Source organism: Panthera onca, chromosome A2, assembly GCF_046562875.1.
Source record: "Panthera onca isolate mPanOnc1 chromosome A2, mPanOnc1 haplotype 2, whole genome shotgun sequence".
NCBI classification, from domain to species: domain Eukaryota; kingdom Metazoa; phylum Chordata; class Mammalia; order Carnivora; family Felidae; genus Panthera; species Panthera onca.
This window is the reverse complement of record NC_138340.1, coordinates 60598802-60625346: the sequence shown is the minus strand read 5'-3', so window position 1 is coordinate 60625346 and position 26545 is coordinate 60598802. Positions and strand designations below refer to the sequence as shown.

At 56.6% G+C, this 26545-nt stretch overlaps 1 protein-coding gene across 1 annotated transcript; it reads right to left on the bottom strand.

The window, feature by feature from the left end:
* Nucleotides 1–9015: 9015 nt before the first annotated feature.
* Nucleotides 9016–22820, bottom strand: LOC132676134 (tubulin polymerization-promoting protein-like). The gene is made up of 3 exons (XM_060628299.3): nucleotides 22612–22820; nucleotides 10114–10267; nucleotides 9016–9944 (listed from the first exon to the last, which is right to left on the bottom strand). The coding sequence occupies exons 1-3, from the start codon at nucleotides 22818–22820 to the stop codon at nucleotides 9750–9752; spliced, it is 558 nt and encodes a 185-aa protein (XP_060484282.1). The 3' UTR covers nucleotides 9016–9749.
* Nucleotides 22821–26545: the final 3725 nt, after the last annotated feature.

Genomic DNA, 26545 nt, shown 5'->3' with positions numbered 1-26545 from the left:
ACTGGGTGGTGTGAGGTGTACTTTGTGGAGGTGCAGAGCATGAGCCCAACTCACTCCTACTCCCCCACTTTGGGCTGAGTCCCACACACCTCCCCCAGGCTCGAGTGCAGCACGGCCCTAGGTGGAGCCAGGCTGTGACGCTGGGGGGTCAGCAGGCCTACCCCAGGCACGAGGTACAGAGGGGAAGGGGCTCCTGGGAGATGAGCTGGAGCATAGATGGAGCAGCGGAAGGGAGCAAAAGGTAGCTGTCATGGGTGTAGGGGGGGGATAGGTGAGGCAGGATGGCTCCCAGAACCCGATGGGCCCCCATCTGCAGTACTGTGGGCTCCGTGTGGACTGGGCTGCCGTGCAGTGGGTGGAGGTGGGGGGCAGTGGTGGTCCACACTGACTTCATCCACTCTGGGCCTTAGCCTGGCCGGAGCAGATGGCTGGTGCCTGCACAGGAGGTCTGTCTTCGGGGGCATGCGTCTGTGGGAAGACGGCCCCGCTCCCATCTATCCCTGGTCGCTGCCGACTGGAGGGCGAGGGCACTTCGCAGATGGCCGAGTGGGCAGTACAGGGCCGCTTCTTCCCTGAAGTCCTTCCAAAGGCAACCGTGGTCAACACTGTAAAACCAGGACTCTTCAGTTACGCAGTCACTATTGTCAGAATTATTCAGGGAGCCCCTTTACATTGGACCGGGAGATAGAAATATGTCAGTCTTTGGATCTGTTCCAGAATGAGAACATTGTTCTGCTAGCTGGGAAGATGATGATGGTTTTTTCAGAAAACAGGTGTGGCTGGAGTAGCGAGGCACCCCTCCGTCATCCGTTGCCTTCACCCGTCCGTCTGGGTGCTGAGCCTGCACGTGGCCTGGTGGCCGAGGGCTCGGGTCACGCGTAGCCTCACGCCATCTGGAGGCCAGGGGTGGATGGCAGGAGCCGGAGCCGGTGGGAGACGGGAGGGTGTTGGCTGCGGGGACGGTGTGGACGGGGAGGGCCCCGGCCAGGTGAGGGAGGATGCTGCTGGAGAGGAGGCGGCAGGTGGTCCTCAGGAGTCGCTCCCCCGAGCCCTCCTCCAGCTCCCTGGTCAGCACCAAGGAGGAACAACACCTCCTGCAGGAACTGAGCCAGGCACGCGCGCAACACAAGGCCCAGGTGGAGCAGCTGCACTGGAGCTACAAGGAGCTCAAGAAGATGCTGGGCCTGTTTCCGCGCGGCGGCTGCTAGGCCGCGTCTGGGTCGCCTCCACGCACCTAGTAAACCGCGGAAGCTCTTTTCTACCTGGTACGATTGTGGGGCAGAGCTGTGCCTCCCGTTCATAATCAGCTGAAGTTTTGAAACGTGTTCAGGGCCTACAGCTCAGTTTTCTAAAACACCCTGAAAAGATGGGATTGATCTGCCAGTAGGCAAGTCTGCGAACAAGGACATGTAGGGGTAGTATTTGCAGGGAGGTGCTAACCAGGGTGGCTCCCTCTGAATCCACGCTGCTCCTGCTCCTGAGATTGCAAAAAAAAAAAAAAAAAAAAAAAAAAAAAAAAGGATTAATCCAAGCCCTTCACATGTTTTGAGACAAGACATATTGATGTTTTTTGAGACCAGCATCATTAATTTTCCATGAAATATCTTGAGATAAAATGCAGTATTTTTCTCCCTAATGTAAGAGCACTGTGTGTGATTAAATAATTTTGTGTGGCAAGATAAACTAACATTCTAAAAAGTGACTTTTTATAAATTGTGACTGAGATCTTCTCACTGAATTCTTTCATGAAGCAAGCTAGGCGCAGGTGGGACAGGTACGTTCCAAGATTCAATAAAAGTAACACATTTTGGGGAAACATTAAAAATACCATTTTGTGACATCACTGCCTCACAGTGGAAGTATTTCCCCAGGCGCTCTCTTGCTTACAATTACAGTGCATTTCTGAAAATTAGAGCGCACACAGACAAAATACTAGATTTTTAGTTTGGAAACTTCTTATCTTATTTAAATACTTGGCTTCTAGGTAAAACAAAGTACTTTTTTAAACCAATGCCTACTTAATTTATGGAGAAGAGCAGGCAGGCCTACAGGTGCCTGTGTGTGTCGTCGGGCTCTGCCACTGGTGTTCGGGGGTCGGGCGTTTCCCTCAGGAACCGGGTGGTCTCCCTGGTTCCCTCCTGTCTGGTCCTGGCTGTGTCCTTTGGCATCAGTTTCTCTGCAACTTAGCAGGAAAACATGTCACAGCAAATATGGTTTTTGTGGGGGAGTGCAATTTCTTTCATCATACCATTTTTTTTTTTTTTTTATTTATTGAAAAGATTTTAGCATTCAACCATTTTAGGCTTGTTGGAAATGCTCACCATGCTATTACTTTATGTTCCTCTTGTTTGGGTTTTGTTGAGCTTCTTAGACCTGTGACTTTATAATTTTCATCAAATCTGGGAAAGTTTTGCCACCATTTCTTCAACATGGTTATTCGATCCAGCTTCTGTCCCACCCTCCCTCCCGGACCCCAGTTACACCCAGACCACTTGGTAGCATCCCCACGGGTCCCCAGACTTCGGGTCTTTTTTCCCATCTTTTGTTCTTGCCCTCCGTTGGGTCATTTCTGCTGCCTTGTCACAGGCCTCACCCATTCTGCAGTTGGGCCTGTGTAGACAATGGATTTTTAATTTCAGAAATTACGTATGTTTTTAGTTCTAAAATCCCATTTGGTTCTTTCTTATTAACTTTGTGTCCCATTATGTTCATGTTTCACTTAACTCCTGAACCATGTTCTTAACGCCTTTGCTGCAGGTAATTTCAGATGATTTCTAGAATGGTTACACTGATGCTCCGTTAGAAGTGTATTAGTTTCTGTCGGTCCATGTTTCCAGCACTTACTGTCAAAGTTTTAATGTTTTCATTCTAGAGGGTGTGTGATGCATAGTGTTTCTGTAGATAGACTTTATCAAGTTAAAGAAGCTCCTTGTAGTGTTAATTTGCCAAGACATTTTTTATCGTGAATGGGTGAATTTTATCACTTTTTCTGCAGCCATTGAAGATGACCATGTGGTTTTTCTCCTTTATTCTGTTCATGTGGTTAATTTCGGTAATTTGATAACGTAAAACAACCGAAATTTTCTGGGTTAAGCACAGCCTAGTAATGATGGGTTTTCCTTTGCAAACATACTTTTGGATTTGGTTACTATTTTGTTTAGGATTTTGTATTCTGGGTACCCCACTTAATGTCTGACATTTAATTATTGGAATTCTCTGGGTCTCCATTTCCTCATCTGTAGAAAGGGGTAATAAGTGCCTGCCCCCGCTGTCGTGAAGAGGAAGCGGTAGCTAGAGTCTGGTCCCAGGACCCCGCTGATGCGGCACCACATGGTGTGGTTGTTGGCTGGGACGGCGGCAGGAACCAGTCCTGTCCCCGCGGTGACACCACCTACAGTCCTCTCTTAAGGTGCCGCTATCCTCAGCGTTCGCACCGCCACGCCATGCCCGTGATAGAAGTTCAGCTGTGCACCCTTCTCTGCTTTCTAGGAGAATTCAGGACAGGTTGTAACTCTCTCTTCCCTGCGTGTGTGATGGAACTTGCTGAGGAAGCCAGTCGGGCCTGAAATGCTCTTTGTGGGAGACTTCTGGCCACGGGTTTAGTTCCCTTAGCCCCTTCTCATAGAGCACCGTCCACCCCTCCATTCGCCAGCCCCCCGCAGCGGGTTTGGGGCCATGTGGTTCATTCTGAGTGGGACAGAGAAGAGCTGCCAGGCCACCAGGGTGGCCACCATCCCCTCCGTAGCCTTGCCGGCGGTGCCACTGACCAGCGGGCCTGTTTCTCTCCTGGGGGCAGAGAGCCCTCCTTGACCTCTGCTGGACTCCGTGTGCATAAGAAAGGAATGTCACTGTGTCAGCCACTAGGTTTGGGGGTTTTTCTACTTTGCCAGTAGTTACTCGGCCTAAGCCCTGGGATGGCGCAGGCTGTCCCTTTCTTCCTGAGTTCTCATAAGGGCTGTATCTCGAATTCGCTTGTATTGCCTAATTGTCCAAGTTTTTGGCCTGTCTTTTAATGGCATTTCCATGGCCTCAGCATCTGGAGCTGTGTCCCTAAGGCAGACCTGTCGGGGTGGTGGTTGCTTCAAGCAAGTCCTTGCCATTCGGGGAAGGGAAGGGACGTGGGTGAGCGATGGCCACGGGTTGCTCCCGACCTCAAGCTCCACTTCCGCTTTCAAGCCAAGGACACGTCGGGGCGGCCCTGGCCGGCGACAGAGCAGGCAGAACACCAGGGCCAGCTGCGGGGCTCTGGCGGGGCCGGCGAGGCTTGGTCCGCACCTGCGTCCTCCCCACAGTGCTGGGGCCACCCCGTCTCCCTGGCCGTGGTTCATGCTGGTCCATGGCGCCGCGTTCTCTCTCACTTCCTCTCCTGCACCACAGCTTCTGTTCCTTTCCATCTTTAATGGAAATTACTGATGCATTCAGCTCTAAAACCTTTACTTTATCGCTTTTCTCTTTTCTTTTGCCATATCGCCTGACATAATCGATACGCTTTTGTTTCTTCTTGTTTTGTATTCTGTTTCTTCTGTGATTGTCCCCTTCTATACTGTAGCCATTTTCACCTCTGCTGGTTTTGGAAGCTATGCGTTCTTTCTGGCATATTATCACAGATGGTGTTCATCTAATCAGGGCTTCTGCTCCCCCGGTAGCGTACAGGAGCCATGAGCATGTACCTCCCTGGGCACCCTTCGGCTTCCATGTGATGGTTTTTAAGGGTTTTTTGGTTTTTGGTTTTTGCTTTAGTATTTTTTTGTTTTGTTTTGTTTTGTTTTGTTTTTGAGAGAGAACGACAGAGAGAAAGAGAGAGAGAGAGAGAGAGAGAGAGAGAGAATCCCAACCAAGTAGGTTCCACCCCCAGCACAGAGGCTCACTCTGGGCTAGAACTCACAAACTGTGGGATCATGACCTGAGCTGAAATAAAGAGTCGGACACTTAACTGACTGGGCCACCCAGGCGCCCCAGTGTTCGAGTATTTTAGTGAAATATTTTTTTCCCACAGAAATCATTTATTTACAGGGTTTTTGTATGGTTACTTACTGCCCATTTTTTGAGCCACTTCCCTGCAGACATTCTGTCTGTGGTCATGTTCTTGCTGCAATTAGACTTACTTTTAATGTCTGCTGGTGCAGTTTTCCTTGTTGTAGTCTTAGAATGAATGCCTTTATCTTCAGTTTTGAAAACTATTTCACAGAGGATTTCATGTTGGTACTTACTCGAGGACATCATTGCTATGTCTGGGCCCCCACCCGGGGCTGCACCAGGGCAAGATTGGAACGAGCCTGGGACTACGAGGCAGGTGGCCTGGGGTCAGGCCAGGAGTCACCCTGTCTAAATGAGGAAGCAAAAGTTTCCACCCTGTGGGGAGGTGACGTGAGACCCTGTGAGCTGTGGCTCCCATCCCTCCCACAGCCCCTCCCACAGCCCGTCCATGTTAGATGTTAGTGCCTGTGTGCGACTGCTGGTGTAGGTGGTGCACCTTGAGGACAACAGATCCACATTTCAACACCTTTATTTATCACTTTACCAATTTGACACACAATGTTAACAGCAAACACAGGAGAAGCAGTATGCAGACAGACACGAGCTGCTTCACTACAGGTTTGCAGGTCAGGCCTTGACGGCAGCTCTGACCGGGGACACAGTGCCTCATGCTCTGGGGAGGGAGAGGAGGGCCACCCCGATCCCATACATATCCCTGGTTGAGTGCGGCTTTGAGACGCCAGCAGACGTGCCTTTCTGAGTCAGAACACCCAAGACGTCAACTCTACTCTTCACTATCACACTGATAAAGTGATACACTCAGGACTCCCTAATGGTAACAAAACAGTGTAAAAATATATTGCATATATATACATATATATATATATATGTATATATATGTATATATATAAATTTATTTCCCTTTCCTGAAAAAAACTTAGTACAAACTAGTAGTATACGATCCCTTTCAAGTTTCTTTTAAGTTGTGCGGGTTTCCTTTCTGTTTGGCTTGGTTTGGGTTTTCAAGAGTCTAGAGGGAGAGAAAAAAACCTCTCGAAGCTCAGGGTGGCCACTGCCCAGCCCACCTGGGGCCATGCACTCCACATGCCCAGGGACAGAGGCCATACCCTGAACCACCAGGTTCCACAGTGTTCAGTAGTCAATCAGTGGAGGGGAGCTGTTCACGGTCAGTGTTTTAAGGATATTCTAGCCTATTGGTAACTTCACAGTACAGCTGAATTTTCAACCTGGCCTGCATGGAACAGGTGACCACAGGGTGTCCCATGTGGCGTGGACTGCAAGACGGGGGAGCCGCCAACTTGTGTATGAAGAGAGCTGGGCTGGGTCCCCAGGGCAGGGCCAGCACATGCTTTTCCCGTAAAGGGCCAGATGGTGAAAATTTTAGGTGTCCCCTCCTACCACCACCAGGCGACATAGCGCAAAACCGGCCATACGTCATGCCCGACTGAGCACATGGGCACAGCTGGGCGCCAAAAAACTATTCACAGAAGCAGTCTGGGGTGGGGGCATGAGCCCGCTGCCGCAGGCCCTGTCCACGAGCAGCCAGAGGGACACCCGTGGCCTGTCCTGAGCGCTGAGCACGGGGACGCAGACACAGAGCCACACCAACAGGAAGTGGTGCCAGCGAGCCGCCTGCGCGCACTGTTCCCCGGCTTCTCGCATCGGCTGTGATTTTCATCTGCCGCAAACGTAGGACTGGGGACACTAGAGGTGTGAAAATACTCCGGTATAAATATATATCTTCTGCGATAACATCCTAAACTTACATGATTTGAACTTCACTTTGGTAAAGCTGACTGTTACCGCCACCTAGTTGCCTATCCTATCACGTTAAATAGAAATAAATAAGTGTTCTGGTGTGATCAGTGTTAAGCACCCTTCTCCAGTTCTCCTGACACTCGCATGCTGTCAGCCCTGCCCTCCCTGGCAGAACGTGTCCTGTCTCCTCGTGCTGTGCGGTCTCTCGCTCACAGATAGACGCTGGATTTCTGGGTAACCACGGTTAGTAGAAGATAATTGGCATTGCATATAACATGCAGCAAAGACACACACCCTGCCTGTGTGTTCTCAGTGTTCAGACGCCGATGGAGGAGCACGCGTGTGCGTGTGTGTGCGCGCGCGCGCACATGTTCTGTGTGCGGGGGCCACACACATGCGGGGCCACGTTTAGCAGATTATTTTAAGCTGATGGAATGGAGAGCACTGAGGACTCGTGATGGAGTCTTTGCCACCTCCCCCTCCTTTTGAGGGAACGTCCAGGCTTTGTCTGGGGACGGGTGCCATCTGAAGAGGCTTTGGGGTTGGGCAGGGGAGGCAGGGGAGACTGTAGCCCCTGTGGGGCCAACCGGACCTCCCTGCTGTGGGATGGGGTGGACCGCCAAGGGGACCCATTCACAAACCCCATGGGAAGGTGCTGTGAGAACAGTCAGGAGCACATTGGGAAACACTGGTCACAAGTGAGCAGCTCAGCTCCACCAGACTGTGGCACTGGTGCCTTCCACTAAGAAGAGGGCTCCTGCTCTGGGGAAGGGCGTGACAGCAGGGGTCCCCGTGGGCAGGCAGATGTGTGGTTTCTCTTGCTTAGACCCCAATCTCCCAGGGTTGTCCTGGGGAGGCTGTTTTGCCTGGAGACCCCGCTCTGGCACAGAAGATGGCCTCCTGGGGGTGAGAGGGGCTGAGAAGGGCCGGTGGAAGGGGGTTGTGCATTCCCGGTACAGGCTGTGGCATGGGGACCCTCGTCCCTCGGCTCACTGGGGCATGCACACTGTGGGGGCCAAGGTCCTGCTGGACTCCAGTGTCCACGCTGTGTCATGGCTGTGACGGGGGGACCCAGGCGGTAATGGCAGGAGGCGGAGCCCCACCGCCTCAGACGGTGCTCCCCAACATGGTGCCCAAGAGGATCTGGGAGGAGGTCTGGTTTGTGATCTGCTCGTTGTTGAGAAACATTTGTCATGTTCAGAGTCGCCTTCCAACATTTCCCACGTCCTCCCCTTGCCTCCAGATCCTCACCGCAGTCCAGCCGGGGATACTGTGTCCTGCTTGCTTGTCCCTCCTCCAGCACTCAGTCCTTGGTTTCCCCACCTTCCCCCACCATGGGGTGGAGAGGCCTGGCCGGGCAGCTCAGGATCGCCAAGGTAGAAACTAGAGACTGCAGTGAGCACAGGTGACTCAAGGCCTGCAACCATCTCAGATTTTTCCCTGCACTGGGAAGTCTCAGAACCTCGGAAGGAAGCTGCTGGCGAGGCCCCACCGTGGGGGCGAGGGGGAGGACCACATCCCTTCAGAGGGGCCATGCTGGATGGGAGCTCGAGCCCCGAGCCCCACCACACAGACGAGGGACCATCCCTAGCTCTAGCGATGACCAGCATGCCCTTTGGGCACAGGGAGGCGGGTGCGTGTGCCACCCCGATGCTGGTATTTATTTCAACAGCCTGTGCTGTGCGCCAGGGAGTGCCCCCAACCAGCCAGCTGCCACGGACACAGAACAGTGGCCAGGGTGGACGGGCTCCAAGAAGCATTTCCCTGAGGCTCCCATGGGCTTTTCCCAAGACCAGCGCCAGGACCACATGGCCCCTCCAGTCACTTGCCAGGCTTGGTGGCACTTCTGCAAGGGGACATGTCCCCATGAAGCCACTGTGATAAGAGTCCCAATGCTTGGCTCCCCTGTCCAGCCTCATGGAGAAACCAAATGCCAACAAATGCTGCTGGCCTCGGGGCCCTTTGTGGGCCTGCCTCTCTTGTGTGGTTTTCTGCATTTGCAGGGGTTGGGAGAGGTTAGGGAATACTCATGCAGAGACTGAACCACTGAGATCTGTGCCACGTGCCAGTGAACAGGGAGCAGCCACAGGGACCCACAGCCCGAAGGCCCTGAGTGCAGAGTGGGGCCCTGGACAGAAGACACCATCATGCCAGCAAAGCGACTGCATGGGAAGCCTTAGCCAGCAGGGTCTCCTGGCCTAGAGACACAAACGGCAGGAGAGAAAGGGGCAGAAATGGTATTCTGTCTTTGCTGAACCATTCTGGGAACAAATACATTTCCAGTTTATTCTTAGAAAAACACAATAAAGTGAACGGTCTTGTCCTTGGTTTCCATTTTGACAACTTCAGACCGTGTTCCTCTGGTCCACTGAGGAGCCCCTTCCACTGGCTCACCTTCCTCCAGCTCCACAACGTGTGTGCGTGTGTGTGTGTGAGCATGTGCGTGTGTGCAAGCACACACATCACATGTAGGTATGTGTGAGTGTGTGTGCACATGCAAGCACCTGTCCCACCTCCTCACACCTTCATGATGTCCTGTTAGCAGCTCACTTCTGTCTTCTTGGTGCTGCTGGTTAGTGCGTTAGCTTGTGCTGCCCTCAAGGTTCCAGGGAGGGGTTTGCAGGTCAGCAGGGGGCCAGCTTCTGACAGGGTCTGTCCCACTCACCCCTTGTGGCCCACTGGCCCCTTTAAAATGGACTTTTCGCCTGTAAGCCAGGTAGTTAGTGTGGTCTGGTCCCAGGAGACGCTCTGAAAAAGGCCATTTGTTGTCGGCCAGCACTGGACGCGGCAGGTGTGTTAGAAATGGTCAGTGATTTCGGGGCCTCACTTGGGGGTCAGAGAGAAGCACACCAGGCCGCAAGCAGGGGGAGGCCTGACTGCCACCCCCACGGTCCCCCGGGGCCCCAGCCTTGAGTTCTTCCCCAGGGAGCAAGGGAATGTAATGAAGTGTGAGGTGGCACGGGCCCCAGCGGGAAGGGCTGCTCCTGGACTGGCTACTTGCCACCCTGTACCTTCTGGTCATAGGTGCCCGCGTGCTTATAGCCCGGTACGTAGCCTGACTCATCCACCAGGTCCACACGGCCCACCTTGCTTTTGCCCTTGCCTGATGGGTCGAAGCGTTCCTTGTGGGAGCCCGTGAACTTGGTCGTGTCCGTGAGCTGGGACACAGTGGGCGACGAGATGGCCTTCTGTAGAGGGAGAGAATGGGGCGCGCCCGTGTGAGCGCAAGGGGCCAAGTGAGCACGTGAGGCTGTCGGCAGCTGGGTCGGCACACCCCCAGGGAGTAACACGTCCCCTGTCCCACCCCAGACCCCATGGGCTGCTGCCCTCCAGGGAGTCCCTGCTAGCCATGCTCACCATCACCCCTGAGATGATGGGGGCCTTGCCCTCAATGAGCCTGTGCACCTCACGGACGGCCCCCTCGCTGCTCTTGTCTTTGAATCTCTTCTTGGAGAGCTCTTCAAACGCCTCCTTGAACTGCTCGAATGTGATGGTCCAGCAGGATTTCCCTCTGAGGGAGGAGAGCGCTCAGGGCCCAGGCCAGGGCCACTCCCCTCCATAACTCACAGCCCCACCAAGTAGTGCCCCCAGAACCTGCTGACATCCGGGGACCAGGTGATGTCAGGGGACCCCTTCCCAGGGACCTGGTGGCATCAGGAGACCCCCTGCTCGGGGACCAGGTGACATTGGGGAAACCCTGGCCCTGCCCAGGGACCTGATGACATCGGGAGACTACCTCCCAGGGACCTGGTGACATCGGGGGACCCCTGCCCCTGTCTGGGCACCCAGTGACATCGGGGTAACCCTCCCCCCACCCAGGGACCAGTGACATCAGGGGATCCCTACCCAGGAACCTGGTGGGGGCCCAGTGGCCTTGGGGAACCCCCACCTCTCTCCCACAGCAGAAATCAAGTCTAACGTTAAAATACAGAATATGCCCCTCCCCCGCCCTGGTGTGCACTGTTTTTGCCCAACAGTCGGCCGCCATGGGCAACGGCAGCAAATATAAATTGTCTTGGAAAAAAGCTTAAAGGAACTATATCCTTTATGAACAACTGGACATTAAAACAAAGCTGCTGTCTGGTTCTAAAATGGGGCGTGTGTGGCGTCCACTCAGAGAAGGAGGGAAAAAGTCAGGTCAAGAAGCTCGTCCCATCTGAAACACACAGAGGCCAAGTCCTGCCTGGGGCCACCATGGCCCGATGTCCCTGTCATCATGCAGGGACGGGGTCGGGCGGCGGCCTCACCAATACGCCCGGCAAAGTGGTCCCAGGGCCTGTCCCTCCTCCCAGGACCCCCACTGCCCCCACCTGAAAGCCACCTGCCTAAGGGGCACAAGGTGGCTAGGGGCAGATGCAGCCCTATTCACTCCTTGCTGCAGGCCACTCACAAAATTTCAGGAAGATTCTAAACTGTGCACTTTTTTAAATTTTTACTAAAAAACCATTTTTACCACTTTGACTGGATCTCTCCTGCTAATCCATGGAGTGAGTTGTCAGGGTTTTAGAACAAGAGGTCCTGTGGGGGCGGCTCCCTGCCATTCAGGGACACCCTGTGGGTGCAGAGGCCTGAGTGGGACGGCCCTGCAGATGTCCACGAGCAGATGGCCCAGAACAGCCACAATAACCACGAAGGCACAGGGACAGACCCACACGAGGGTTTCCACGGAAGAGCAAAGAAAGGCAGCCCAGCAGAGAAAGGGCCGTCTCTAAACAGCTGATGCTGGTACAGCGGGGACCCAGCCCTGCACTGTGCCTCGAAGTGCCTACAGAGACTCACTCAAAATGGGCCATCGTCCTAAGTTCAGCACAAAACCTAGAACTATAAACTTCTGGAAGAATACCTAAGAGAAAAACTTTGTGATCTTGGGTGAAGCAAAGATTTCTTAGAAACAACACCAAAAAAGTCCATAAAAGAGACAAGGAATTGGAATGCACCGAAATTTAAAACACCACGCCCTTGAAAAGATGCTGTTTTGAGGAATACAAAATGAGCCACAGATGGGGAGAAAATACGGGCAAACAGACACCTGAAAGAGAAAGCTTTTCAAACTTAACAACAGGGAGAATCCCGCATAGAAAACAGGGCAAAATACCCGAACCAGACACTGTCCAGGAAGACCCCTGGGTGGCCCGCGCAGAGCACACAAAGCACCACCCCACATGGCGAGTCCTACCAGACTGGACGGCCAGCGTGGCTGAAGCCAGTGAAATGGCCACACCGGGAGGATGTGGTCAGCTGGGCACTCCGACGTGGCGTCCACCGGGGGAGGCAGTTTGGCAGTTACGGCTCTGAGCCCCCAAGTCTGGGCTCGACACAGGACAGACGCACCATAGTCCCACGTAAACCATGTAGTCAGGTGTCCTTCAGCAGTGAACAGATGGACACCACACGCAGGGACTCAGAGGCACTTGACGTGCCCGTCGGAAGACACGGGACACAGCCCACAGTCGGGGATCGGGGCTGGGAAGCCTGAGCCCCCACGGGGCCTGCACTCAGAACACAAATGCCCCTTCTGTCCTCGGGTGCTGGTCCCGACCACGACCGCACAGCAGGGGCTGGTGACCTGGTGGGTGCAGGGCTTCCTCAGACCCAGTGGTGGGCAGTGGGCTCTGCCCCCGCAGCAGTTGGCCTCGACCCCCCCACCCAGCCTCTGGGGAAACGTTCCTCGGCAGCAAGGTTCTCACAGCAGCCGCCCCACATGGAGATCCCTGCCCTGCTGCCTGGCCAAGGCCCTGTTTGTTTGTCCTGGGCCGTCAAAGGCACTCCTGTCTCCTATTCACGCCCTGCCCGGGTGGCATGTGGATACCAGGCCTGACGGCCAGCCCCGAGACTGGCTGCCGGAGCACACAGCCCTCTCTGGGCACCGCGGCACCAGGCGCCACCAGTGGGAGTCACTTGAGCTGGGGGTGGGGGGAAAGGCTGACGGGGGCTCCCATCAGAGGGCCACATTCAGAGCTGGTGGACACGAGCCTAAGGCCGACTCTCCCACTCCACCTGGCTGGGCCAGGTGTCCCCAAGTGTCCCCAGCGTGATTGCCCATCAGGGAGTTCTCCCCACGGGACCCGGCACCCTGCTGCTGAGAGCAATGCACAGTGAGTTCTAGAATGACAATGCCCGTCTCTTCCCCAGAGACACTGATCACATTACACTGCTCTCTGGACACAGAGTGAGCCTGTTCTCCAGAGTCCACAGAACTGGAGGGTGTCCCCACACTGAAACCCCCTCTCCCAGCTCCAGGCCTGGCTGGCCAGTGCCCTGCCTGCAGGCCCGCCCAGCAGTAATGGGGTCACTGATCACACACAAGGCCCCGTGAGCTGGGGTTTCACTTTGCTTCCCAAGCCTTGTGTCCCCCAGGCCTCCAGACCCAACTCAGGGTGGGCAGGGGGCTAAACCCTGCCAGTGCCAAAGGTCACCTGGGGACACTGGGGCTGGCGGGGGCCCGGGCAGCCCTCCAGAGACAGGCGTATGTCCCTCCAGGGCCAACAGCAGGAAAGCTCCCGGGCTTCAGGCCAAAATGTGCCAGCACCTCCATGATTCAAGACCGATGGCACTCACAGGGACACCTCTCCAAGAGGTGGCAGGCAGCATGGTGGGTCATCACGGAGAACTTGGCATTCATGTGGGAGGAAGCTACTGGCCCCCCATGCCCCGCTCCGCAGCAAAGCCAGGGGCCTGGGTGACCTGTCCAGAGGGCAGCCTGGCTGGCCAGGATGCCCGTGCAGGCAGGAAGTGGGGTGTCAAGGGGCCACTTAAGGCCCTGATGAGGCTCAGTGAGAAGGAGGGGCCTGTGGGGAATTCCTTTGGGCTGGCAGGAGTGGGGGGCTCCTGGGGGAGCTGTCATTGTGGCTGTGATGTAGCGGCGATGCCCTCACATCATGCCTGACCTGGGGCAGTTCCCAGGCCAGACCAGCAGCTCCAACTGCACGCTGTGCCCAAGGAGGACCGCCGGTGGGACGCCTGGGGGGCTCTGTCCATCAAGTGTCTGACTTTAGCTCAGGTCATGGTCTCAACGGTACCCGAAGCCCGGCTTTGGGTCTGTGCTGACAGCTCGGAGCCTGCTACCGACCCTCTGTCCTCTCTCTCTGCCCCTCCCCTGCGTTCGCTTGCTCTTGCCCTCTCTCTTAAAAAAAATAAACAACAGAAAAAGGAGGACCAATTGAAGCCAGACCTTCCTGGCAGACAGTGGCCGCCCTGCTCCTACCCAGGGCTCCCCATTGCTGCTGATCCACCCGCCTATCAGGGCCTGGGCACAACCATGATGCTGTGGGGCTGTAGGGGCCGCGGGGAGGCCCTGACCTGCCTGAAGGGGCAGCTGTGGCCCCGACTCTTCCCGGCCAAGTAGGAAAAAGCCACCCTAGCGTGCTTGCTTCATGCAGGTGCCTGGGGCTGGGCTTGCCCTGTGAGGGGCAGGGGCGGGGTCCCTGGGGGCTCCAGCCACCACCCCCACCCACAACCTGCACCCCTAATTGCCATCGTGGCTATGGCAGGGGATGGGCTATGAAACAGACCCACTGAGGTCACTGAAACCATTTCTGAGCATTTGGGGAAGGTCACCTTAAAAGGACAAAAGGTGTGCTAAGACCCAGCATCCACATCAACCCAGCAAGGGACCAAGTGTCAGCAACTCCCCAATTCCAGACACACCAGGCTGCCCATCGTGGAGGCCCTACATGGCCTCAGGCCAGGAGAGGGCCCCCACAGAGAAGGCCTCAGCCACATGGCCATCCTGACCCCGCCGCTGACCCCAAATGCCCACGCTCACTTGCCCCCTGCCTGGAGAGTGTGGGCCCTGGGCAGACCCAGCACAGGGGAGCCCCTGTCCCTGGTGTCTCTGGGATGTGTCCGCACGCACGGGGCCCTGCCAACCTCAACCAGACCTCCCGTGGATGCCCCTGCCCCACAATCGTGCTGGACCGGCGGCGGGCAGCATCTGGACTGTGTTCTGTGGAGAAGGCTTAGCTCTGTTATTCCCGCTTCCTGCCTCGGACAAATCCCACCATGTCCGGGCCGTGGCCACGTCCTGGCTGGGGCCACAGGGTGTGTGGCAAGAATGGAACCGGTCAGTGGCCAACAGGTCCCAGGGAGCCCCACCAAGGTGCTTCTTCCTAACCTGAGACCCAGACACCAGCATCATGTTGCAGGAAACATGGCCCCTCACTCTGAACACACAGCAACCCCAAAATAGGCGCATGCATGGGCCAGGAGGCCGCCCTCTGCCCCCCTCGGCCGGGCCCTCCACCTGCACCCCACGCGAGCACACAGGCCTAACTGAGGGGACGCTGTCGTCCAGGCTCCCCACATGGGGCTGTCAGGGTGCTATTTGTGCAGGATAGCACACAGAGTCTGGATTAATTAGTATTTCAGACCCACCGAGGTCTGCCCCTCGGGGCGGAGAGGGTGCCAGAAGGCTTTGTCTTGGTAACAATAGCGTTCAATCGAGACCCGGTGTGGAGCTGCAAGAAATTTTTTTAAACAACCTCCTTAAGCCTCGACTGCCTAAAGCAAAACTTACAGAAAAGGTGACACAGGACAGACCCCGACAGACCACCGTCAGCTGCCACATGGACATCAGCACACAGAATTCCTGACCAGGAACACTGGAATTCCCTGTTAGTGATGTTCCTGCAACAGAAGCAGGTGTGTCTGTGAGCATGACCAGGTGTGTCTGTGAACAGAGCCAGGTGTGTCTGTGAGCAGGACCAGGTGTCTGTGCGCAGGCTCTGTGGAAGAGCTGCACTTACACTAGAATCGGAGACCAGGGATGGTGTGCAGAGTGGGGTAAGGTGGGGGCCGGCAGGACACATGTGTCTGGGAATCTGGACAGGCCACAGGGAAGCCAGAGCTCACCCAGACCCCCATCCCCCAGTCCTCCACATGCTGCTGGCTTCTGTCATTCTTCCTGGGGGCTGCATGAGCCCCTCCTCTGGCCCCATCTCCCTGGGAACCTCTGGCCTGGAGGTGAGCAGCCTCCCAGAGACCCTCTCTGAGAAATGCCAGCCCCTCCTCCTGCCCACCTGCCCCTGGGCCCCCGCTCTGAGAGGGGGGAGAGCCCACCAGTGTGACCCCAAGTCCCCCAGCACACTTCCCAGGCTCTGTCCTGACTCCTGAAACTCCATGTTGGTGTCCTTGAAGGAGCCAGGTCCTGCCAAGCTGGTACCCAGGTGTCCTGCACTGGCCTCCCCGTGCTGCTGGGGTGCGGTGTGAGTCTAGGCCCCTGAAACAGGGGGAGCCAGTGTCCTCCACGGGGACACCCTGCGGCCACAAACCCAGAAGAGGCAGATATTCTTTGCTAAATAACAGGGCTGGAGTGTCCTGAAGCCTTGGAACCTATAGCGTTCCCTGGAGAATTCCCTATTTGCGTGCAGGGAGAATTCCCTATTTGCGCAGGCCTGTGTGGGGGCTGCTCACCCCGCCAAGCCCCTCGGCTCCCAGAAGTACCCGCCCACGAAAGGCAGGATCTTGTTCCGGGCTCTTGCCTTAACCTCTTCCGCTAAAGGCACAGCGCCAGCCCCTCTGGGTGCAGTGGAGTCTGCACGGGACACACTGTGTTGCAAGTGGGATTGAGAACCAGGCTCTGGGCCCCTGAGGGACACCACAGGCCCTGTAGGGGGATAGGGCTCCTGGGGGCAGGCGCATCAGAGGGAAGCTTCTGGAAGCCACTCTGGCTCTCCCTGAGCCCCTGCTCAGTGTCCCTGCTGTTCACTCCCACCTCTCCCGGATCTTGACACCTGGGCCCAGGCCAGCAAAAGCTCTAGGTGCTGAAGCCCTTGGGATGGTCGCTGGGCCCACCGATGGGACGCCGGGGCCCAGGGTCCAGACCGAGACCTCATTTCTGTGCAAGAACCCTCGGCATGAGGACACCACAGCATGAGGGGCACCACGGCACACCCCCAATCACGAAAGAGGGCCTCAGAACCAAGGAGAGCAGAGTGGCATGGGAGGGTGGCCCCGGGTTACCAGCAGGGACAGAGGAGAAGGGGGTTCAGCCCACCTGAGCCCTCTGGGGTCCCCTGGCTCTGAGATGGCTGCCCAGGCCCACACTAGCCCGTGGCTCACCGTCTGGGCCACAGGTTCTCTAAGACCTGTCCTAAGATGCTCTGCCCACAAGTCCCAGCCATGACACAGAAAACACTGAAGCCCTGAGGGTGCGGGTGCCGCGTTTCCCACACTTTACACTCTGGTCTTGGTGGGCTGAACCGGAGGGAGACTTGAGGCTCCCGGACAGATGTCCCCGGGCAGGTGGTGCCCTACGGGCTGGATGAGGACACAGGTGGAAACTTCTAGCCGCTCAGTCACCCAGCGCCTGGCCCCACAAGTGCACGGCCAGGGGTCTCTGTCAGCGCCTGCAGGCAGCCTGAGGGCAAGTGGAGTGGGCTGAAAGGTGGCCCCGAGAAAGGAACGGCCACATCCTAACCCCCAGAACTGTGAATGTGACCTTGTTTGGAGAAAGGGTCTTTGCAGGTGTCATCAAGCTGAAGGTATCAAGGCGAGGCTGATTTGCCTGGCGGCCCTGAACCCAATGACAAGTGTGGGGGTGGGGGCGGGTCCTACACAGCCCTGCTGCAGAGGCAAGGCAGCCAGGTCCCAGCCTCGGTGGGAGCCAGAGTCACTCCACACCGCAGGCAGACCTGAGGAGCTGCCCATGGATACAAAAACTGTCCTTCACAATCCTAAACAAAACATTAACCAACAGAATCCTGTCATACTAATGCCACCGTCATAAACGCAGGGAGAGCATCTGACAGAAGTCAGCATCTATGCATCATGTGAATTCTTAGTAAATCAAAAAAAGAGGAAACTCCTTAATCTGAGAAAAAGGGCCACTTGAAAAAAACTGAAAAATGCTGCCACACTTGAAATATTGAAAGCGTTTGTTTTTAAGTTGGGCAAGTACTGTATTCCCCATGTCAGTACAGTAAGGCAAGAAAAGGAAATGAAGATATAAAAATTGTTAGGGAAAAAAACTCATCATCTGCAGTTTCTAGGGTTGTGCACACATCAAACCCAAAGGGATCCCAGGACGATTATTAGCATCAATAAGTGAGTCTAGTGGTGTTTCTGGATACGTGGTCAACACACAAAAGGCCATTTCATTTCTGCATAACAGCAAAGATGCACAGTAAAAAGCATTTAGAAATGCAACATTTAAAATATGAAGAAATACAAGTTCCTAGGAACACCGCTCACAGAGGACACACAGTCAACACAGAAAACTCGGCCACTGAAGGAAACGAAAGGCCTAAATGATGACGTTATGAACATGGGTTGGAATCTACATACAGAAAGATGTCAGCTGTCCCTAAATTTAACCAGCCTTAACTTAATCTGGATAAAAACTCCGACAACTTTTGTGTCTAGTATCCAGATGCACTGAGCTGGGAGAAGGGCTGTGAATACACAGTGATTTTAAAAGGACAAGATTTGCTCCACGGGCATGGAGACTCAAGAGAAAGGTCTGGAAGCAAAGACAGCACTAATGGGACAGAATCAACAATGGGAGGGACGCCAGAGCCCAAACACATGTGCACACGTGTGTGACCTGCAGAAAAGGTGGCCCTGCAGAAAAAAGGGAGGAGCATATTTTCAGTAAATGGCAGACGCAGGGGAGACGGGGCATCGACACCACCCTTCAGGCGCTCCGAGGACTGAAGTAGGAAAGGCAAAATCCTCACCAAGGTGAGGGCTGAGGGTATCTGACGTCCTGGGGATAGAGAAAGATCCACTGCACAAGCCTCAAAAATCACTGCCCTTAAAGGAAACAATTCTAGGATGGCACCAGGCTGAAATCAAGAACTTCTGTTCATCAAAAAATATCACCGATGGAGAGAAAAGGGAAGCCATGGGGTAGGAGAAGATACAAATATGGGCTTGTCTCCAGAACCCGCAAAGGACCCTACAACTCAATGAGAAAAAGGCAGCAAGTCCAGAGAAGCAGGCAGGGGCCCCTGCCAGGGTGGAAGGCCCAGTGGGGCAGGGCCTGCAGGGTGTCAGGAGAATGGAGCCTCAGACCCCGAGGACGCGGGGGACAACTGACCAAGCAGCAGGAATCAGAACCAGGGCGCAGCGGGCCGCGCGGCTGAGGGGGCCGTCCACCCACAGACATGCGACCTGCTGCCAGGGAAAGGGTGCAGCGAGTCCTGAGGGAGCAGGCCAGGGGCCGTCAAAGGCCGAGGGGCACAGGGCCAGGGGCCCCAGGGGCTGCCACAACTGGTCCTCCGAAGCACCGAGAAGGGGGCCACCCTAGAGCGTCTCCCACCCACCAGCTCCTGCCCCTCAAGCCAGGGGCCCTTCCAGCTGGCCGGACCATGGGACACAGCCAAATGACAAAGAACCAGGCTCCCCTGTTCCCTCAGGGGACAGGCAAACGTTCTGGAGAGACCCCACACAGAGACAGGGGAGCCTCGTGCCAGCCACTCAACCCAGACTCAACTAAGCAGGGCAGCCTCGGGTGGTCCTGTCTGGCCAGCAAACCCCTAGCCGAGGTCAGGGGGTGGGGACCACTGTCCGTGCCAAGCCCTGCTGGGTGGCAGAGTCATGAGCAAAAGCAAATGGGGTCACTGTCTTAAAGCCCTGGTTTGGGGACAGTCTGTCCTACGGTATTAAATGACGGGAGCGGGGTCAAGGGTCAGTGAGTGCACGAAGTGCGTACACCTGGATGGAGAAGGAGGGTGTGGGTGGGCTTTCTACAGACAGCTTGTGACGCAGCGCCGCAGGCACACTCGAGGAGCACCTGACTTAACCTGACTTAACGTCGGTTCTGGGCCCAGACCCACACCTGCACTGCACGCCCCACACCCTGCCCACCTGGCGCCCCCTCCCCCCCCACCCCCCTGTGCAGGTGAGACAGCGGGGCATGTGGGGACTGCACGAGGTGACCCGGGGGCACCGGCTGCTGGGTATTGTCCCCAGTGCAGTGGGGCTTCCCATCTGGCAGGTGCTCAGCAGACATGCAGTCACACAGGTGTGACAGGGAGAGATCTGGGGAAACGTGGCTCAGGGCCGGAGGTCACACGGAGCCCATGCGGGGGCACTGCACTTATGCCAAGAGAACCAGAGACACAGGCACCCTGGGGACATGCTGGAGACATGCAGGGACATGTGGGGACACACAGGGACATACGCTGGGGACACATGGGTGCGCCCCACCACAGAGGCAGCAGGGGGAGTGGAAAAGGCTCCAGGTGGTTTTAACATCTAGGCTTGAGCAAAGGTAAGAATCCATCATTCCTCACCACAAACCTAATTAAAAACAAGAAAAAGTCGGTGTGAACGTGCTCCTCCCAGGACCGGCTGGCAGGTCCCCCTGCTGAGAGAAGCGAGGGCTGGGGGCGAAGGCTGGGAAGGCAGAAAACTGTCACTGCCTTACACTCTATGCAAGACTTTAGACTCTTCACCAAGAAGGTCCTGTGTTTGAATGCTAAATTACACCTCCCGGCTGACGGCCGTCCTGTGCTATTGCACAGTTCCAGGGAATAAGGAGCTTGGAAGCAGACTGACACCCCACATCAGATGGGAGGAGGGAGGAGCAGCCCCCCCCCACCACAGGCCGCTCCTGGGGCTCACACAGGGCCGCACCCTCACCCGAGGCCCCAGCAGGGCCAACCCCGCACCCCGCACTCTCCGCTGCTGCAAAGGGTCCCCCTGAAGACGCACTGCTGAGGGCAGACACCAGGGCTCTGTCCTCACCCAGAAAGGCTGGAGACCACGTCTGAGCCCCAGGTGCAGGTGCGCTCCATCCCCCCACCCCCTTGAGGTAAGGCTGCTGCTTACACACAGGCAAGTGTCTGCCAGGTCCAGGGTCTGTGGGCTCAGGGGCACACCGCCCCGCCCCCACCGCCCTCCAGCTGGAGCCACGCTGAGCCCAGAGAGGACCTGACACTTCAAGGTGCAGCAGGGCCCTTGCCTTGTGGTCCCAAGATCCCCAGACATGCTCCTCCTGCCTCACCAGCAACATCACCAGCTATAAATAGGCCTGGCTTCCAGGCAGCGCAGCCTCTCCCAGAGGAAGCTTTTCATTCTCAGTCTCTCCTGCCTGGAGCACTCTGCGGCCCTGAGGACCGTCTGGCTGCTAAAAGCCTTCTCTGCATCCTCAAGCAGTGATGAGTGATTTAATTTTCTTTAAATTCTCCTGTGATTTACACATTTTCCACCATGAGTATTTATAACCTTGTATACACTTTTACAACAGTTATTTACTGAGACTTCAAAGGATTCGGGAAGAGGAGCCAAACAGCACCAGGGAGATAAGAATACAGCCAAGAGAACTTCCCATGATCTCCATCACTTCATCCTTCTGTACTCACGGAGAGGGATTTTCTAATGTAGCACTTACGTTATGGTACCTTTCTGACTCATGGAACCCTCTGGAAATCAGGAAAGCGGCAGACCCTTCCGCCAGGAGAATGCACATACCCTCCTACCGCAGGCAATTTGCAGACAAATTCACCAGCACCCCTCCCCCCAGAACCCTCGAGGAGCCCTGTGATTTGGACCATGTGATGGGAAGAGGGGCTGGTACCAGAGACAGGGTCACAGAATCCAGCTTAATTAAGGCATCAGTCAAGCCGCTGTTTCGCTGCCCCACCCCCATTTCCTGCTTGTTCCAAGCTCTCTCCCCATCACTCCAAGCCTCTGTGGTCCCAGGGCACTCAGGATCCAGATTGGCCTTTACCAATCACCTCCTAGGAGTGCGGGGCTGCCCTGGATTGTGCAGAGCTCCCCCCGCCCCCCCCTCCCCCCCACCTCCATTGGGTCCTCCCTGAGAGGCTGGCCATGGGGAGTCAGGACAGGCCTGCAGAGTGGGACATGGGAGCTGGGTCCTTTATCCAGCGTCCCCGAGACCCTGCCGAGACCCTGCCGGTATCCAAAAAATGCCAGGTAAATTAACCACTAAATACGCAGATAGATGGCCACACTGTCAGCTTACCCTAAACGGTGTCTCATCTTCAGAGACACCAAACGCCTGTCGAAATAGTCATGAGCAGAGTGGCAGGAATGGATTTTCTCCCCAGCTCATTTCGAGGCTGCATTTGTGTAACTGAAACCGCAGAATAAAGGGTTTCTCTGGTCCTGCTGCACAGGTGGGGCACTGCTCCCCAGAGGTGTGTGAGCAAACCTACTGGCAGCGGATCTCTTCATCCTGACTGCCAGGTTCTGTGCTCACAGGCGATAAGTGAATGTGTCACCCTCCGTGGAGGCTGCTGGAGTCGCACAGTGAGCGGCAGACACTGTCACCTGGCATGATAATGGTGAAGCAAATATGACCAGAGAGGGGCCTAGGACCCCGAGGGGGCGGCGCGGTCTTTGTCAAGGGACCACGCTCACTCTGAGCTCTCTGCGTGGCCCCGGGTCTCCCGGAATTGGGGCTGCAGGGCACTGGCTTCATTACACACCTTCTAAGTCCTAATTCCCTTCGGTCTTGCCGGCGGCGACCACCTCAGGCCCGGGCGTCCCCGTAGCGGGACGTGGGGAGGCAGCAGCTGCGGCTGCGGCGGCGGGGAAAGGGGCTGCCCGGAGGGGGCGGGGCGTGGCTTCGTCGCGTGAAGCGCTGCCGCCCAGACAGGCCTCAGCGCCTCATCCGGGGCCCACGCACCAACCACCTGTCCCTTGCGGCGCGGTCGCCCCCGCCCGCGCCCCTCGCGCCCCCGGACCCACGCCCCCGACGCAGCCCCCGGGGGCCTCAGCGCGCAGCACCGACCGCCAGGCAGCCCAGGGCTTGGGATGGGGGCGCAGGGACGCAGGGGGCCGCAGCCAGGAGGGGGCGTGGAGGGCGCAGGTGGCAGGCGGGGCGGGCCCGGGCGGAGTGGGTGGTCCTGCGTCCAGCGCCCGGGACCTAGCTCTGCGGACGCTTACCTCGGAGATGCGGCCACTGCAGCGAGCGCCTCCGCGACTCGGCCGCGGGCGACCGGGTGTTCGGCGAGCTCCCGCACCCCCGCCGCCCCGGGCTCGCCAGCCCTGCACCGCGCGCCCCGATGGCCCGCCACGCACCGCGCGCTCATTGGCCCGCCACGCCCCACGCGCTCATTGTCCCGCCCCCGGCCCGGCCCGCCCCGCACGCTCATTGGCCCGTCCCCGGCCCTGCCACACTCCCGGCCCCTCCTGGCCCGGGGAACGCGCGGGGTGCACGGAGGCATGTGGCAGCGCGGTCTGCCTTACAAGGCCGGCGCGGCGCAGGGGCGTGGGAACCCCGCAAAGGAGGCGAGCCCGGGGCGGTGGGCTAGGGGCGGCCGCACCTGGCCCTCCGGGACCTCGGGAGGCTCGCCCGCATCCCCACGGCAGACAGCACGGGAGCGGACGGGCCTCCGGCGAGGGGCGGGGGGACGGCGGGGCGCTGGCCTCTCCGCGGAGACTCGGGCCAACGAGGTGGCCCAATGTGGAGTGGGGTCGGGGTCGGGGGTGCGGGCTGGGACCTCACGCAGGGGGCGCAGGGAGGGCCGGCGGGGAATGGGCCTCGTCCCGGAGATTGGGAGCAGCCGGAACGTGCAGCCGCGCCTGGGTGCGGTCAGGCCATGCTGGGCCCCGGTGCAGCCAGGGCCGCCCTCCCAGGGACAAGCAGCGGTTGCATTCCCAGCGCAGCCAGGAGACCCTTTTCTTCCTGCGCTCGAGGTGGGCCCGTCCTGCCTACCTGCGCACGCAGATCCGGAAATCTTCCAATGTCTCCTCTTTTCTGGCTGAGGCCTGCTGCCCTTCCCCTCCAGGCTGGCCCCACTTGCTCAGTGCTGGGGCTTGGGGTAAGGGTCTCCCTGTCTGTCCTGCAGGACACCCTCCAGAAGAGAAGGCCGGTCGGGGGGCGGGGTGTGACCCTTCTTCCAGTTTCATTGCTGTGGCTCCCTTGGACCTCGCCAAGGAACCACTATCCCAGGTTCTGCCCTCCCCTCCTGGCTACAGAACCCCCACCCACATGCCCACCCAGTCTCTGTCCTTGGTCCATCTGGCACCAGACCCCTGCCCCCACCCAGGCTCTGTCCTTAACTCTCCCAGCTGCAGAGACCCCCCCCCCCCACACACACACACATACACCCCCTCCAGACTCTGCCCTGCTCTCAGAGCCCCATGAATCACAAGTGCCAGACTCTGCAGGTGGGATGCAGCTTTGGGGCTCACCTCAGAGATTCCAGCCTGCTCAGAGCCTGCACAGGCAGCTCACGAACCAGAGAGGGGGCTATGGTGCAGGCTCTGCCGCAGACCACTAGGCCACGGTGGGGAGGACGTGCTTTTCCTGACATTTTGGGAGCCAGGGACAGGCAGCCCTAGGGGCTCAGCCCCACCCCAGCCCCACAGAGGTCCTGGGTTCCACATGCCTCCTTTCAACCCTCTAGTTTCTACTTCTGCTACAAACTGGTAGAAGATGGGCGACCGTCTAGAGGTCTGTTCGTTGAGACTCAGGGTTCTGTTTGTTCAGGTCGGAGCTGGACAGCGTCTTCGCTGCATCCCACTCAGGCCTGAGCACTGCTTTCTCCTGGACATCACTACTAATGATGCAAGAGGAAGAAAGAAAAACATTGCACACTATGTTCCCACTGTCGTATCAGCCAAAGGTGACCGTTGAATCCATTTTGCAAGACCTGTTAGAGCTCTGACATAGACACAGGGTAATCTGCCAACGGAGGTGGGCACCAGGTTTCAGGAGCATAAATGTTCAAGGAGCATTTTCCCTGGGAAGGAGAGGCAAGGCCTCGGGAGATGGGGACACCCTCAGGGCCAGATGGGCAGAGTCACGGCCCGCGGAGGTCCTGCCCCCACATTTCAGGCTGGCTGGCGCCCTGCTTCTGGAGGGTGGAGACAGCATCACTGTCAGGGCCAGCTATACATACGGGGCCTGGTCAGAATTCAAACTTGGGGCCCCTTGTGTAAAAGTTAGTAGCACCCCCAAGATGGCAACAACAGTGTATTGAACAGAGCTCAGGGTCCTCCTTGGGGTCCTCAGCACACACAGCCCTGACTGCAGTCCTGCTGCCAGGCAACTCTTGGGACTCAGAGAGGTTGGGTAGTTGACATGAGGACACACAGAGGCATAGGGCAGGGCTGGCGCCCACAGCCCGTGCGTGTGATGCTTACTTCAGAAACTTGCCTTTTCATCTTTATTTTTAAATGCAAATTTATTTAGTTTGAGAGAGAGAGGTGGGAAGGGGCAGAGAGAGAGGGGGGTGGAGACAGAGAATCCCAAGCAGGCCCCTCACCGTCAGCGCAGAGCCTGATACGGGGCTCGATCTCATGAATTGTGACATCATGACCTGAGCCAAAATTAACAGTTGGATGCTCAACTGACTGAGCCACCCAGGGAGCCCAAAACTTGCTTTTTTAGCTTATGAATTTATCCTTGCAATCATAAAACTGGGCCTGGAGTGTGCACCAGAGGAGGCGTGTGAACAAGGTGGCTCTCTGGCTGCCCCTCTGGGAGGACGCAGTCCACCACCAAGTTATCGGGTGATGAAAACAGAAACAATCTGCCACCACTGAGATCCAAGCCCTTCAAGGAGCTGCTCCCACATGTGCATGTAAACCTGTCAGAAGGCAGCCGTGGGACAGAGAGGTGCCACAGCCTCCCAGGAAGCCTCCACATGGTAACAAAATCTGTCCCTTAGTACGGTCCAGATCTGCCCCCAGTTAATCTAAGCCAGAGTTCCTCTGCAGCGTTCCATGCACAGGACTGCGTGCGCACCTCCTGGTTAGCGCAGCCATGCCCTCTGCTCTGACACAGTGCTCCCCTCGAGAGTTCCGGGATTGGGTTCATCCCAGTGCCTCTCCACCTCCTGGGGACACAGCAGCTGAGCCTTTTAAGGTCCGGCAGACTCTGCTTCCATGATTGCATTTTCTGCTTTTGCAGAGGAAAATGGGCCTTTGTGCAGCAGCACGTACCATCTGTCCCATTGTTACAGTTTTTCGCGTCCAGATAAGGCAGAGTGACAGAAGTTAGGTGTGCTCTCTCACATGGAGCAAAGGCAGCAAAGCACAGGACCCCTGAGTGGCAGGGTCCCCAGCAAGTGCCTGGGTAGTAGCCTCCAAGCGCCATGCAGGGTGACAGAACTCAAAGATGGACCCAGAGCCCCGCAGGAGCCCGTGAGAATGCAGCTGGGTCTGGCCAGCGTGTGCAGCAAGTGTGGAGGCCGAGCTCAAGACTCAGCATCCGTGGAGTGCCGACTGAGGCAACAGGGGAAGGAGACAACTTAGTGGGGGACTATTAGCCCCAACCAAGACACAAAGATCAAAGTCTTTAACTGTATCTCGGAATAAATTTCAAGAATATTCATAAAAATACAGGAATACTCAGCACCCCAAAAGGTGAACATAATGATTCCATGTAGCAGTACCAGGGGTGCAAACCAGCAGGAAAATCAGATCCATGTGACAAGACCAGTCATCTGGGACTGACCCAGGACTGATACGAGGTATTAGCACAGCTAACTGCATTCCACAGGGCCTGAAATTTAAGTTGAGACATGGGAGTCACAGCAGCACCACAGACTGAATTAGTAGGACTGAAAAACTACAGTGTGTGACATGGAAAATACCCTGGACAGGCCAATGGCAGATTAGGCACGGAACAAATGTAGCAACAGAAGCTACCCAAAGTGAAACAGGAAGAAGAGAATTAGAAAACCCAGATCGTCAGTGATCTGTGGGACAGCTTTAGGTAGCCTACTGTGTGCTTAATTGGGGTCCCCCCAAAAGCAGAGAGAATACTTGGGACAAGGGTGCAGAAAAGGTGTTAGAAAAATAATGGCCAAATGTTTCCAAGTTTGACGTAAACTATAACCCACAGACGCAAGAGGCTGGATGCTCCCCA